Below are 12,175 nucleotides of genomic sequence, written 5' to 3' on the forward strand. Positions count from 1 at the left end.
GGAGGCCCCCACATTATGTGTCACTTCAGCAGACCACTGGGATGGTTTGACACCGGCCCCCCATACACAGACCATACCCAAGTCACACAGCACAAGTCCACAGCTTTCTGATGGCCCGAGGTGCGGTGCCAGCGAGGTGCGGGCACAGAATGCTGCAGTGTATAGGATTGGGGAGTGCCCTTTCAAATAGTTAGGACGCTTTCTTGTGGGCTTCCTTGTTTCCTGTCGCAGAAGGTTCCAGATCCTAACAGAGCAGCCGTGTGTAGCTAGACCTGGTATGTGTGCATAGCTACCGTATACCGATATTTGGACCCAACTGCATCCATGTGGTTTCCTCATATTCTCAATGTTGTGCAGAGATCAAAGGCACAGCCTGCTAATGCACATCACCAATGCAGAGCTGGAGCGACAATGCTGTCGTTATACATGGTAATCGACTGACCTAGCAACACAGCTGCACATGGAGCCTTACAGATCTCTAAGGGGGCAGATCCCTGCTTGTAACTGGGCTGGCTGCCTCTGGTGTGCCCCCTTGTGGCCTAGGGTCCTGCTACAGGCAGTCTGCCTCAGTTTCTCCTCTTGAACTGTTCAAATAAACTTCACTTTCGTGGTCAAAAAATACCCCTCCTTGGGGACTGGGTTTATTAATATAAAATCAACTGTGAATAAAACACAACCCGCCAACCCAAGTCTATGCATAGGTCCACACAAGCCAAGGTTTCTCTTCCAACTCCGGGCCTTCCTGCCTGGGGTCTTTGCAGTCTCTCCCCAGCCCTGCTGCCTGGAGAGCTTTCCTCACTCTCTGCAGGGCTCATTCTCTAATCAGAGCTGGCCTGTCACATTGCCCCAAAGGCCTTGCAATTTAAATCAGCCTTGACGTCAGTGGGTGCCACTCACCAGATTAAAGTTACGCATCTGCTCATGTACCTCCAGAATTGGGATCTAAACCCCTTCGTGCTCACTCCGCACCACAGAGGAAGGGCTGGCGTTTAAGCACCGGGACTGTTTGGGTGAATTCTTCTGTCGCTGAGCTGAATGCAGAGGGACAGGAACACTGACGGGAGTTCAGTTTACACAGTTTTCTTTACCCAGAAGGCCGGGTTCCTTGTCCTTATCTGGAACGCTGTGCACAAACAGCAGGACTGAAAAGCCCGGGTCAGTCAATGCTAATGGGCTGTATCTGGCTAATGGGCTGTATCAGGAACGCTGACACTCAATGATCTCAGAACCTCAGGCCTCTGCATCTTGTCACAGACACCAGCCAGTGACAGCTGGCCATGATGACACCACAGCTGGTGGGATTCAAAGGGAGAAGGAGAGCTGTTCTTATGCATCCCCTGAGCATCCCCCTGCCCAGAGTCATGTGGAGACAGCTCCCCAGACCAGCCTTCTTGGCAGCATGTCAGGCTGTGTACAAATGACAGCAGCATTGATTTTGTGGACTGACCGTCTGATTCGCAATGCACCCTGCTCACCGCTGTGTGCCTTCTGGCCGTGCTGGGTCATCTGCTGTGGACACCGGGGTAAACCTGCCTTGTCAGGCAGTGGGTAAACTGGAGCCTTCTGCTATGCTCTAAAGCACCAGGGCTAAAGGCAGAACTTCAGGCCTGGCTCTTTATAATTTGTGTTTCCAACACAAGGGCAAGTGACTTGTATTGGGGAGGGCTCCGAGGTCACCCAGAAACTGGAGCGACAAGAAGGGAGAGATAATTTATGACAGTGTTTCATACCCACCGGTTCCAGCCTGGAGCATTTCTCAGAATGTCCAGTGGCACTTCCCAACTCTGGGCCCAATCCTGGGCTGAGTGTCTCCTGCAACATGCTGACCCATGGGAGCTGAGGGCGCTCTGCACCTCACAGGAGCCAGTTGTTCAGTTTAACTCACCAGTACTTCAATTCCCATTGAAGCCAGCGAGTTCCAGTCCAGCAAACACCCCAGAATAGGGCCCCCACTGACGTCGCCAATTGAATTTATATTTTTATTGGAAACATTTTTGTTCATAGGCAGGACGTTCCCCTCTCAGACACAGACGTGTCTAATGTTAAGCGTTATCATTGTTATGTGGGGGTGAGGCAGTGACACCGCTCATTCAGGCTGTTGGCATAATGTCTGACTTCCATTCAGGCTGCATGTGGGAACAATTACATGCCCCTGTCTTAGCGATAGCGGAAACAATGGACAACTAGAGCCCAAGGGCTAGACTGTGTGCAAACCTGGGCAACATCTGGGCCATGCGGTCCAAGAGGTTGGGCAGATAAAGGCACGGGTGGGTGATTAATTTGATTTTGCTGTGGTGTGTCTGTGTGCGTGTAGGAGAGATGCAGGAGAAACCCCACAGAAACTGACAGAGAAGCAGCAGAAAAGCCAAGGAGACAGCCAAAAGGCTGTGTGGCCCTCAGAAAAAGCCTAGAGAGAGAGCTTTTGGGCTGAGTGCTGGCCGGCAAGAGGCTTGGTAGTGTGAACAAAAAAACTGTCTCCTGCTGTTTGATTCCCACCTTGTTCAGGGAAACAGAACTTTATACATCTTTGTAAATAAACAGGATGGCACCAAAGAAATACCTGACTCCATCATCAAGTTCTCTTCTTAATAGAAATAACCAGCAAGCCCCAAATATTGGCAAACTGCTCATGTCAAAAGAGGTAACATAATTATTTATTACTTGTATTGTGGTCACCTAGAAGCCCCCGTAACGGACCAGAACCCCAGCGTAGCAGGCGCTGTACAAAAACAGAACTATAAACCCTGCCCAAAAGTACTTACAATCTAAGTATAACCAAGTGTTCTCTGGAAAGAAACTCCCTGGGCAGTAGGAGCTGACCTAAAAGTCAAATGTTACATCAGAGTCAATGGAGACAAATGTGAGAATGACCCTCAGAGGCTACGTCTAGACTAGGAATGAGGGGTGTGATTCCCCTGCTCATGTGCCCATACTCGCGGGAGCACAATGAGAGCTAGCATGTGTATAAAGAGCAGTGTCGCCAAGGTAGCACAGGTAGTGGCAGCTGGGTTTGTACTCAGCATGGCGCAGCCTTGCCTCCACTGCTACTACTACTGCTGCTGTGGCTACACTGCCATTTATACGCAAGCCAGCTCGAAGAGTATGTGCACATGAGCACAGGAATCACTCCTCTAGCATTCAGTGTGGATGTTGCATGAATGATGCCAAGCAGGGCTAGAGGGCTCCAGCTCACACAGAGACGGAGACCTGCTCAATGGACAAAGAGTTGGGGCAGAGCTGCTTGAAATATTCTGAGCAACACATTTTTTTTTTTTTACGGGGGAGATGAAAACCACCAACCAAAACAGACAATTTGGTGGAAAATTTCATTCTGGTCAAAATGTTCCATTTTTCCAGTGATAAAACATCCCCATATTGATTTCCAAAAACTGTCTTTGAAAACCAAAAAAATGCTGGGGTTTGGTTTCTGTTTGTCATGAAATAAAATACAATTTGCAGGGAATTCCGAAAAAAAATTGAACATTTTTCAAAATTTCCCCACAAAAAATAATTGGCCTTTTTTGACCAGCTCTAGTCAGGAGCAGCCCTGAAGAAGCATCACTCTGAAGAGTGGCTGAGAATTACTGGGAGAGATGGATGGACAGAAGCAGCTCTGGGTCTGGGAACGGCTGCACAAACGGGTGAACAAAGAACAGCAATGCTGAAGAGGCCTTTGCATAGCAGTGGGTGGGAAATAGATGTTCCAGCCCAGGGCCCTGTGGATTGCAGCTGTCTATAGTGCCTCCCTACCTGGCTCTGCATGGCTCCCTAGAAGCAGCAGCATGTCCCTGCTGCTCCTAGGTGGTGGAATGGCCATGGGGGCTTGTGCGCTGCCCTGCCCCACCCTCCCCTGAGCACTAGCTCCGCAGCTCCCATTGGCCAGGAACCGCGGCCAATGGGAGCTGCAGGGGTGTGCCTGTGGGCAGAGGCAGCACGCAGAGCTACCTGGCCGCGCCTCTGCCTAGGAGTAGCAGGGACATGTCGCCACTTCTGGGGAGCCGCCCGAAGTGAGTACCGCCCAGATCCAGTACCCTGAAACTCCTCCCGTGCCCCAGTCCCCTGCCCCAAGCCCCCTCCTGCACCCAAACTCTGTCCTAGAGCCTGCGCCCTGCACCCCCTCCCACGCCCCAACCCCTAGCCCTAAGGCCCCCCCCCCGCACCCAAACTCCCTCCCTCTTAGTTAACCAGAATTTTTGACTTGCCGGCACCCCCCATTCCCCCAGTATGCCGGATAACTGCCTTCCCCCATCCACTAGACCAGTAGCCCTGTCAAAGAAGTTAATTGGGTTGGTTTGGCATGATTTGTCCTTGACAAATCCATGCTGGCTATTCCTTATAACCCTATTATCCTTTAGGTGCCTACAAACTGATTGTTTAATTATTTGTTCCAGTATCTTTCCAGGCATCAAAGTTAGGCTGACTGGTCTATAATTCCTCTTTCTTCCCTGTTTGAAGGACAGGTCCTATGTTTGCCCTTCTCCAGCCCTCTGGGACCTCACCCATCCTCCATGTAGAAGATAATCACTAACGGGCTGACGCTCTGCTCTGCCATAGGCTTCCTGTGTGACATTGGCCACATCAGTCAGTCTCTCTGTGCCTGAGTTCCCCATCTGCACCAGGGAGATAACAGCCACGCACAGCCTGATGGGGGGGGGGGGGTGCGAGGACAACATTAGAGATTGTGAGGTGCTCAGATACTGCGGCAGCGGGGGGTCATATAATGAACATAGAGAGATATTCTTCTTCTGATCTTTTATTCCTTACCCATAAAATCAGCGTTAATTTAAAATCTCATGGCAAACTTCATTATGGTCAGCCATTTAAAACGCTCTTCATCCACTGGGCTGGCTCTGTAGCACCTCACACCTGTGCTAAGTGGGTATCAAACACCACCCGATCAGACTGCAAGCTGCACAGCATGCAGAGGGCACTGTCTTTGCAGCCTGCCAATTGGGTAAGATGGCATAAGCAGGTGGAACCCCCCTTACTGTTTGCTTTGATAGCCGCCGATAGATAAGTGGGATCCATCCTTTCACCTGAAGATCTCACTGACAACCTGCTGATTCCATACCCGGGGAGTGTCAGGGAGACTGATTCAATGCCAGAGCCCCGCAGGGTGCTAACCTGCCAGATAAGCACAGACCAAGCCACCATCTCTATAGTTATTTCTACTCTCTGAGCTCTGGCAGTTCAACACATTCCAGATCCAAGCATCCGCACCAGAACAGGAACCATTTCACAAGTCATCCTGCCTGAGTGGTTCAGCCATGTTGTGTTTGTGCAAGGATGCAGTTTGCGGGCTGGTTGCTCACTTTAAGTTTCACAGTCTCACCTCCAAGACAAACAGGTCTAATGCAAAAGCTGTCGGTTCCACCTGAAACCTGGCTAAGGGGAGAAAAGTCTGCTGGAGATGACAGAGCACAGAACCAGCAATCAGGCTTCTGACAACGGAATCCCCCTTGGAGCTCACAAGTCTGTGCAGCTGCTAGGCAAAAAATTGAACAGACTCTAATCTCTGGTAATACAAACACGGTGGTGGCAGCTGTCACCGCTCATGCTAAACCCTATGTTCCATATGCTGGAGACCCTGCAGAATGATGGAAATGGAAAGACAGCAGGCGCCCTGATCTTGCTACTACCATAATGCAGGACAGTGGGGGAAGGGAGGTTGTCTTCCTCTGCAGCCCGAGGCACGGTCAGTTGCAGGTTTAAACTAGTGTAAACGGTGGATTCTCAGAAACTTAAAATCTTTAGACCATGGTTTGAGGACTTGAGTAACTCAGCCAGAGATTAGGGATCTGTTACGGGAGTGGGTGAGTGAGGTTCTGTGGCCTGCGATGTACAGGAGGTCAGACTAGATGATCATCATGGTCCCTGCTGACCTTAGAGTCTATAATGCGGTTAAAGCAAAAGAGATCTAGGTTTAGTTCCTGGCCTTGCAACAGACTTGGAGTTAGGTGCCTACTTACCTTTGAGGATCTGGCCTTCATCTTTCTGTGCCTCAGTTCCCTGTCTTACTGCAGGGAAAACTGTGTTACCTCAACGGGGCGGGGGAAAGTAATTAATGTTTGTGAGCTATAGAGATACCATGACAATGAAAGCGTTGGAAAGAGATGACCTCTCTGCCCGGCAGTCTGAGACTCTGCTTGCTTGTGCCGAGGATCTACTCAGATCAGAGAGTCCGGCTGCTCCCAGATGGTGTAGAAAGCCTAGGGCCAAATTCCTCCCTGGTGCAACTCCGTTCATTTACATGGATGTAGGCCAGGGATAAAATTGGCCTCCATCATTTTAAAAAGTGCAATTTGTCCTTACTCTGGTTCAAACATTAAATACAGCATTTCCATGCCATCTGGATGTACGTTGCGTAGAATGATACACTAGGGTAGGCTTTGATCTCCATAACAGTGGAATTCTGGAGTAACTCTACTGTTCCTCTAGGATATCTCCAGCCTATAGAAATCAGAACTCGGCTCACTATTTTCATTGAAAGTAACCTCAATTCTCAGGTTTCAGAGTAGCAGCCGTGTTAGTCTGTATCCGCAAAAAGAACAGGAGTACTTGTGGCACCTTAGAGACTAACAACTTATGCTCTAATAAATTTGTTAGTCTCTAAGGTGCCACAAGTACTCCTGCTCAATTCTCAGTCACTCTAAATCCCATATGAAGGCCCCTTTATGCTGACAGGGTGGGGCAAAGCAGTCTTTATGTAAATGAGAATAGAGGTCCCATGTGTCACTAACGCCACAGAATTGTCATTGTTTTGATCCCATTGCATGCTTCTATCTCGGCTCTAATATGGTTTGACGGTAGTGCATATTTCTGAAACAGATTTTTAAACTGCAAACCAATGTAACATAATTTTAAATGGATGTTGCTTGGAATGAATTCACATAAATCTGATAGCGATTGTCTCCAAATGTCGGACTCTGCAGCCACATTCATATCTGGTATTCAATGAATTTTAATATCTGACAATTCCACGATGTGGATTTATCTGATGCCTAATATTTATTGCAGAGGTTTATTTGCACAAATCTCCAAATGTCACCCTATCCACAAACAATGGAGTTTTAAATCCTGCTTCACATCCTCTTGGCTAGGACATTATAGTACTTACTCTGAATGATGCCTGTCAATTCCACTGAACAGCTCCCACAGCTCCTCTGAGCTTAAAATACCATCAGCAAAATAGTTCTTAAACTCTTCAAATGACAGCTTGCCATCATCTGCATGTAAATAAAAAGAGAGGAATAATTATACAGCTGCAAAGAGAAGTGAATCAGGCCATGTAAAGTCTATACAAGAAGTGTGGGCTGACTGGGAGTGTTCTGGATGGTCATAGACATTTCAATGGAACCGCATTCCACCAAAGTACACAGGGCTGTCAAAACAGAAATACTTGATGAAATCAAGTCGATTTCCCCAGAATTTTGTTTTGGAAGAGACTCAAGGAAAAAAAGCCCTGATACTGTCAAAACATCTCAGCGACATTTGGGGAAGGAAACGTTTCCATTTTGCATTTTGAAAGAACTTTTCATTTCCCATTTGTTTACATTATAAGACAAGCACATTTTTAAAGTTGAATTTTGTCAAAACAAAATCTTTTGAAGTGAACTGAAACAAAAATTGGGGAGGGGGGGCTTTTCCTTCAGAGTGTTTCAAAATGTTCAGTTATCACCATACACTAAACCCACCAACCCAAATGAAACCAAAGTATTAAGCCCCCAGTTCTCTCTCCGATTCAGAATGAAGTCAGATTTTGCAATCTACGATCCTTCACCAAGGAGAACTTCTGTTCTCTGCACAGCTCTAATAATAATAACACGTAGTCCTTCTATAGCTCGTTCCAGGCGAGGCCCACAAAGCACACCACAAGCATGCATTAATTAAGCCTCACAAAATGCCTGTAGTTCAGTATTATTATCCCATTTTCAGAAAGGAAACTCTAAGGACCAACTCCCTGACACTGAGATCTGCTGGGCTAGTGACAGGCTCCCAGAGGAAGCTGCTGAAGCCCCATCACTGGGAACATTTCAAACTAAGCTTGACAGCAAACTAGTGAAGCTTTTCAAAAGGGACTGGTGATTATGCATGTCTGTCTTTAGCAGTCCAATGTGAGGTGCCTTAAAGGGGTCTGCTTTTCAGAGGACAAGGGCTCAGCATATCAGTTGTCTCACAGTGGGTTCCTAAGAACTGAGATTCCCCAAATCACTTGCCACAGATGAAAATCTTGGGCTAACCAAACCAAAGGGAATAACCCAGCTCAGAAAGAGGAATTAGGAGGAGGGCTTAACAGGCTTTTGGCCTCTGGATTCTATTTCTTGATTCCCCTCTCACTCGTACCACTGTAAAGCAACAGTAATGCCAAAGAAACCAGTGGGGTTATACCTGTGTAACACTGGTGCAAGCGAGTGGCAATTCAGATGAAGAAATAGAGAAGTTACCATGAGTCAGTGGAAGTGCCAGGAACAGAACCCCAGGTGTCCTGATCCCCAGACCCCTGCTCTACCTACTAGTGGTCACCGCTTGAGGGATCCAGCATATTAGTATCCAAACTGGCATTTAAGAAGGATGCCAGGGCTAACACCCAACTCTTGCAAAAAGTGTCATGGGACGCATCAGGCACACAAGTGACTGTTATCCTCTGCCTTGCTGTATAATAGTGGAAAAGAGTGAAATACGGTTCTCCCTCTTCTATGCCAGCAAATGCAGCAATCAGATGCTGCTTGGCAAGTGATCAGAGAAAGGAAACAGCCAGGAATCCAGTTGTGGGGGCAGGAGATCGGAGCCCACAGCTCCCCTTTGAATGTGGCTTTGAGCCCTTTGGCTGCTGTTGCTACAAAATGCATTTGTAAGGCAAGGGCTCCTTTCCCCACCTTGTCAGGCCCACTCAGCAGAGCGATTCCCGGGAGGACCCTTGACACTACAAAAACGAGGAGTACTTGTGGCACCTTAGAGACTAACAAATTTATTTGGGCATAAGCTTTCGTAGGCTAAAACCCACTTCATCAGATGCATGCAGTGGAAAATACAGTAGGAAGATATATATATCCACAGAGAACATGAAAAAAATGGATGTTGCCATACCAACTATAACAAGACTAATCAATTAACATTGGGCTATTATCAGCAAGAGAAAAAAAAAGTTTGTAGTGATAATCAGGATGGCCCATTTTCAACAGTGGACAAGAAGGTGTGAGTAACAGTAGGGGAAAAATTAGCATGGGGAAATAGTTTTTACTAAACCTTGACACTACGTGGTTCATCTCTTAAATACAGACTGTGACAAAGTTCCTCCTCTATCTTGGTGGGTCCTGCGCTTATTGGCGGATTTTCTTGCCTCAGAAATTCACCATGTGGGTTGGGGAACAGCCCAGAGACCTTCCCTTCTGGAAGAACTCACAGTCCAGGTCAATTGGGAGGTTTGGGGGGAACCCGGGCCCACCCTCTACTCCGGGTTCCAGCCCAGGGCCCTATGGACTGCAGCTGTCTATAGTGCCTCCTGTAACCGCTGCATGATAGCTACAACTACCTGGGCTACTTCCCCATGGCCTCCTCCAAACACCTTCGTTATTCCCACCACAGGACCTTCCTCCTGGTGTCTGATAACCCTTGTGCTCCTCAGTCCTCCAGCAGCACACCCTCTCACTCTCAGCTCCTTGTGCCTCTTGCTCCCAGCTCCTCACACTCACACCACAAACTGGCGTGAGCTCCTTTTTAAAACCCAGGTGCCCTGATTAGCCTGCCTTAACTGATTCTAGCAGCTTCTTCTTAATTGGCTCCAGGTGTCCTAATTAGCCTGCCTGCCTTAACTGGCTCTAGCAGGTTCCTGATTACTCTAGTGCAGCCCCTGCTCTGGTCACTCAGGGAACAGAAAACTACTCATCCAGTGACCAGTATATTTGTCCTCTACCAGACTCCTGTACCCCACTGGTCTGCGTCTGTCACAAGACATATTCCCATCAGAGTCCAGCCGACATAGCCAGCAGCTTCAAGCTGCTGGGGGTGGGGTGGGTGTGATACTGCACCCCATATTTGTCACAGTAATATTATTATAATATAGTTATGACATAATTATGATGCATTTTGTACAAGATAAGTCATGTGAGGAGTCATTGGAAAAGTTATGATTTGCTGAATATGATTATCCTATTTGTATGCATGTATCATTTTTGTATCTGAAGTTATAAATACTGACTATGTATCTGTACTTCAAATGTAGTTACACTTGGGTAATGCCCACTAGACAAGATGCTTTCAGTCTAGATCAGGGATCGGCAACCTTTGGCACATGGCTCGCCAGGGTAAGCACCCTGGTGGGCCGGGCCTGGTTTGTTTACCTGCCACGTCCGCAGGTTCGGCCGATTGCAGCTCCCACGGGCTACAGTTTGCCGCTCCAAGCCAATGGGGGCTGCGGGAAGTGGCATGGGCCGAGGGATGACGTGGCAGGTAAACAAACCGGCCCGGCCCGCCAGGGAGCTTACCCTGGTGAGCCATGTGCCAAAGGTTGCCGATCCTTGGTCTACATAGCTGGTTGGGAAGGGCCTATTCAGGGCAATGAGCCATTAGGGAAAACAATAGGCCTTAGGAGAAACTTATCTCCCACCTGGTGAGTTCCCAGGAACACTCCAGACAGCCTGTAAGTAATGGCTGCTATGACTCCACAAGGACATGTGACCAGGCCACATGATTCTGGAGTCCATCTTGGGATGTCAGTATTTTTCCACAAACCAGTCTGGGAACCAAGTTTTGAAACAAAGGGTTCCCGCCATATGCTAAAGCTGTATAAGGCAGGGAGTGACATCATCTGTTGTTTTTCACTCCCCACACAAAAAGACTCCTAGAAACACCTGAGGAAAAAAGACTGAACTGGGGGAAGTGCTGGACCCAGGCTAACGGGATTTCTAGCCTGTCTATGAAGACCTGAAAAACCCAAACTGTAAAGCTAACTCAGCTTGTGTCTTAAGAATCTACAAGTCTGCCTGTACCATCAGTTAGGGTGAGAATCTGCTATTCATATCCAACCTATCTAGTATATTAAGCTTAGTTTGCGGTTTTGTATATTTGCTAGGTAATCTGCTTTGATCTGTTTGCCATCACTTATAACCACTTAAAAATCTATCTTTTGTAGTTAATACATTTATTTTATGTTTTAATCTAAACCAGTGAGTTTGAAGTGAAGCATGTGGGAATCTTAGCTCAGAGAGGCTGTTGCATATTCCTCTCCACATTGAGGGGGAGGCGAACTGGATAATAAATTCAGACTGGTTGGGGTTTTGACCAGGGCAAGACGGTACCACTCTGGGGTCCTAAGCTAGAAAGCCGGGGGTTATTTTGGCTGTAGACTCTCTTTTGTTGGTTCACATGCAGTGGCTGGTCAGAGATCCTGCATGTAGCTGCAGCTGGGTGAGTCCCTGCCTGTGTGAATGCTGGTGGAAATGTAAGACCAGGAGCGTTTCTGCAGCTTGTCACAGCAGCACAGTGTGACAGGGAGCCCAGGCTGGTAGGTCAGAGGGCTGTACAGTACCCCAGTTCCAGGTGGCGCCCCAGGGGGAACCAGTCACAGTGGGTTCTCTTTGCTGAATGGCTTCTTGTTCCTCTCTGGCTCTGGGGCAAATCTTCTGCATTGCAGAGCTGGCAGAACAGTAACACATTGGGCTATGTGGCTTGTCATGCTCTATTTTCCCCCAGGGCAGATGGGCAATGACCTGGGGAGAGATGGGGGGGTTCGCCTTCCCTGCAGTGGGTCACTTGCCAGGATTATCTGGGTAGATCTCACTTAAACATCTCCCTGACATTGCAGGGGTCTCAGGCACTGGGGCACCTCCGCCCGAGGTACAGAAAAGTCCAGTCTCCTGTCGGTGTCATTCACTTTGGTCTCATTTTGGTTGTTGGGTTTAGTGCGTAGGTGCTGGGTACTGTTGGTGACCCATGATATTCAGGAGGAGAGACTAGATGGTCTAGTGGTCCCTTCTGGCCTTAAACTCAATGACTATTAGCCAGTACAGGAGGGATTGATAGAAGATTACTCCTCTCAAACTGTGTTTTCATCCATGGGTCCAGCACAATATTTCAAGGCCAATTTTTTTCTGTCAGGCACATTTACTGCAGGTCTAGAACTAGGGAAAACGAAGGATGGGCACAGCCCTCCACCCTGGGCCCTTTGGGACTGACA

The 12,175-nt window shown here is 48.1% G+C and overlaps 1 protein-coding gene across 3 annotated transcripts in view; it reads right to left on the reverse strand.

Moving 5' to 3' along the window:
* The window catches only part of NECAB3 (N-terminal EF-hand calcium binding protein 3), a 137,050-nt gene that overhangs the window by 86,206 nt on the left and 38,669 nt on the right, over positions 1–12,175 (reverse strand). For all 3 annotated transcript variants that reach the window (XM_065565711.1, XM_065565710.1, XM_065565709.1), the window contains exon 3: positions 7,118–7,226. In XM_065565711.1, coding sequence (XP_065421783.1) covers positions 7,118–7,226 — 109 coding nt within the window. The remainder of the gene's footprint in view (positions 1–7,117; positions 7,227–12,175) is intronic.

Source organism: Chrysemys picta, chromosome 13 (genome assembly GCF_011386835.1).
Source record: "Chrysemys picta bellii isolate R12L10 chromosome 13, ASM1138683v2, whole genome shotgun sequence".
Classification (NCBI taxonomy): Eukaryota; Metazoa; Chordata; order Testudines; family Emydidae; genus Chrysemys; species Chrysemys picta.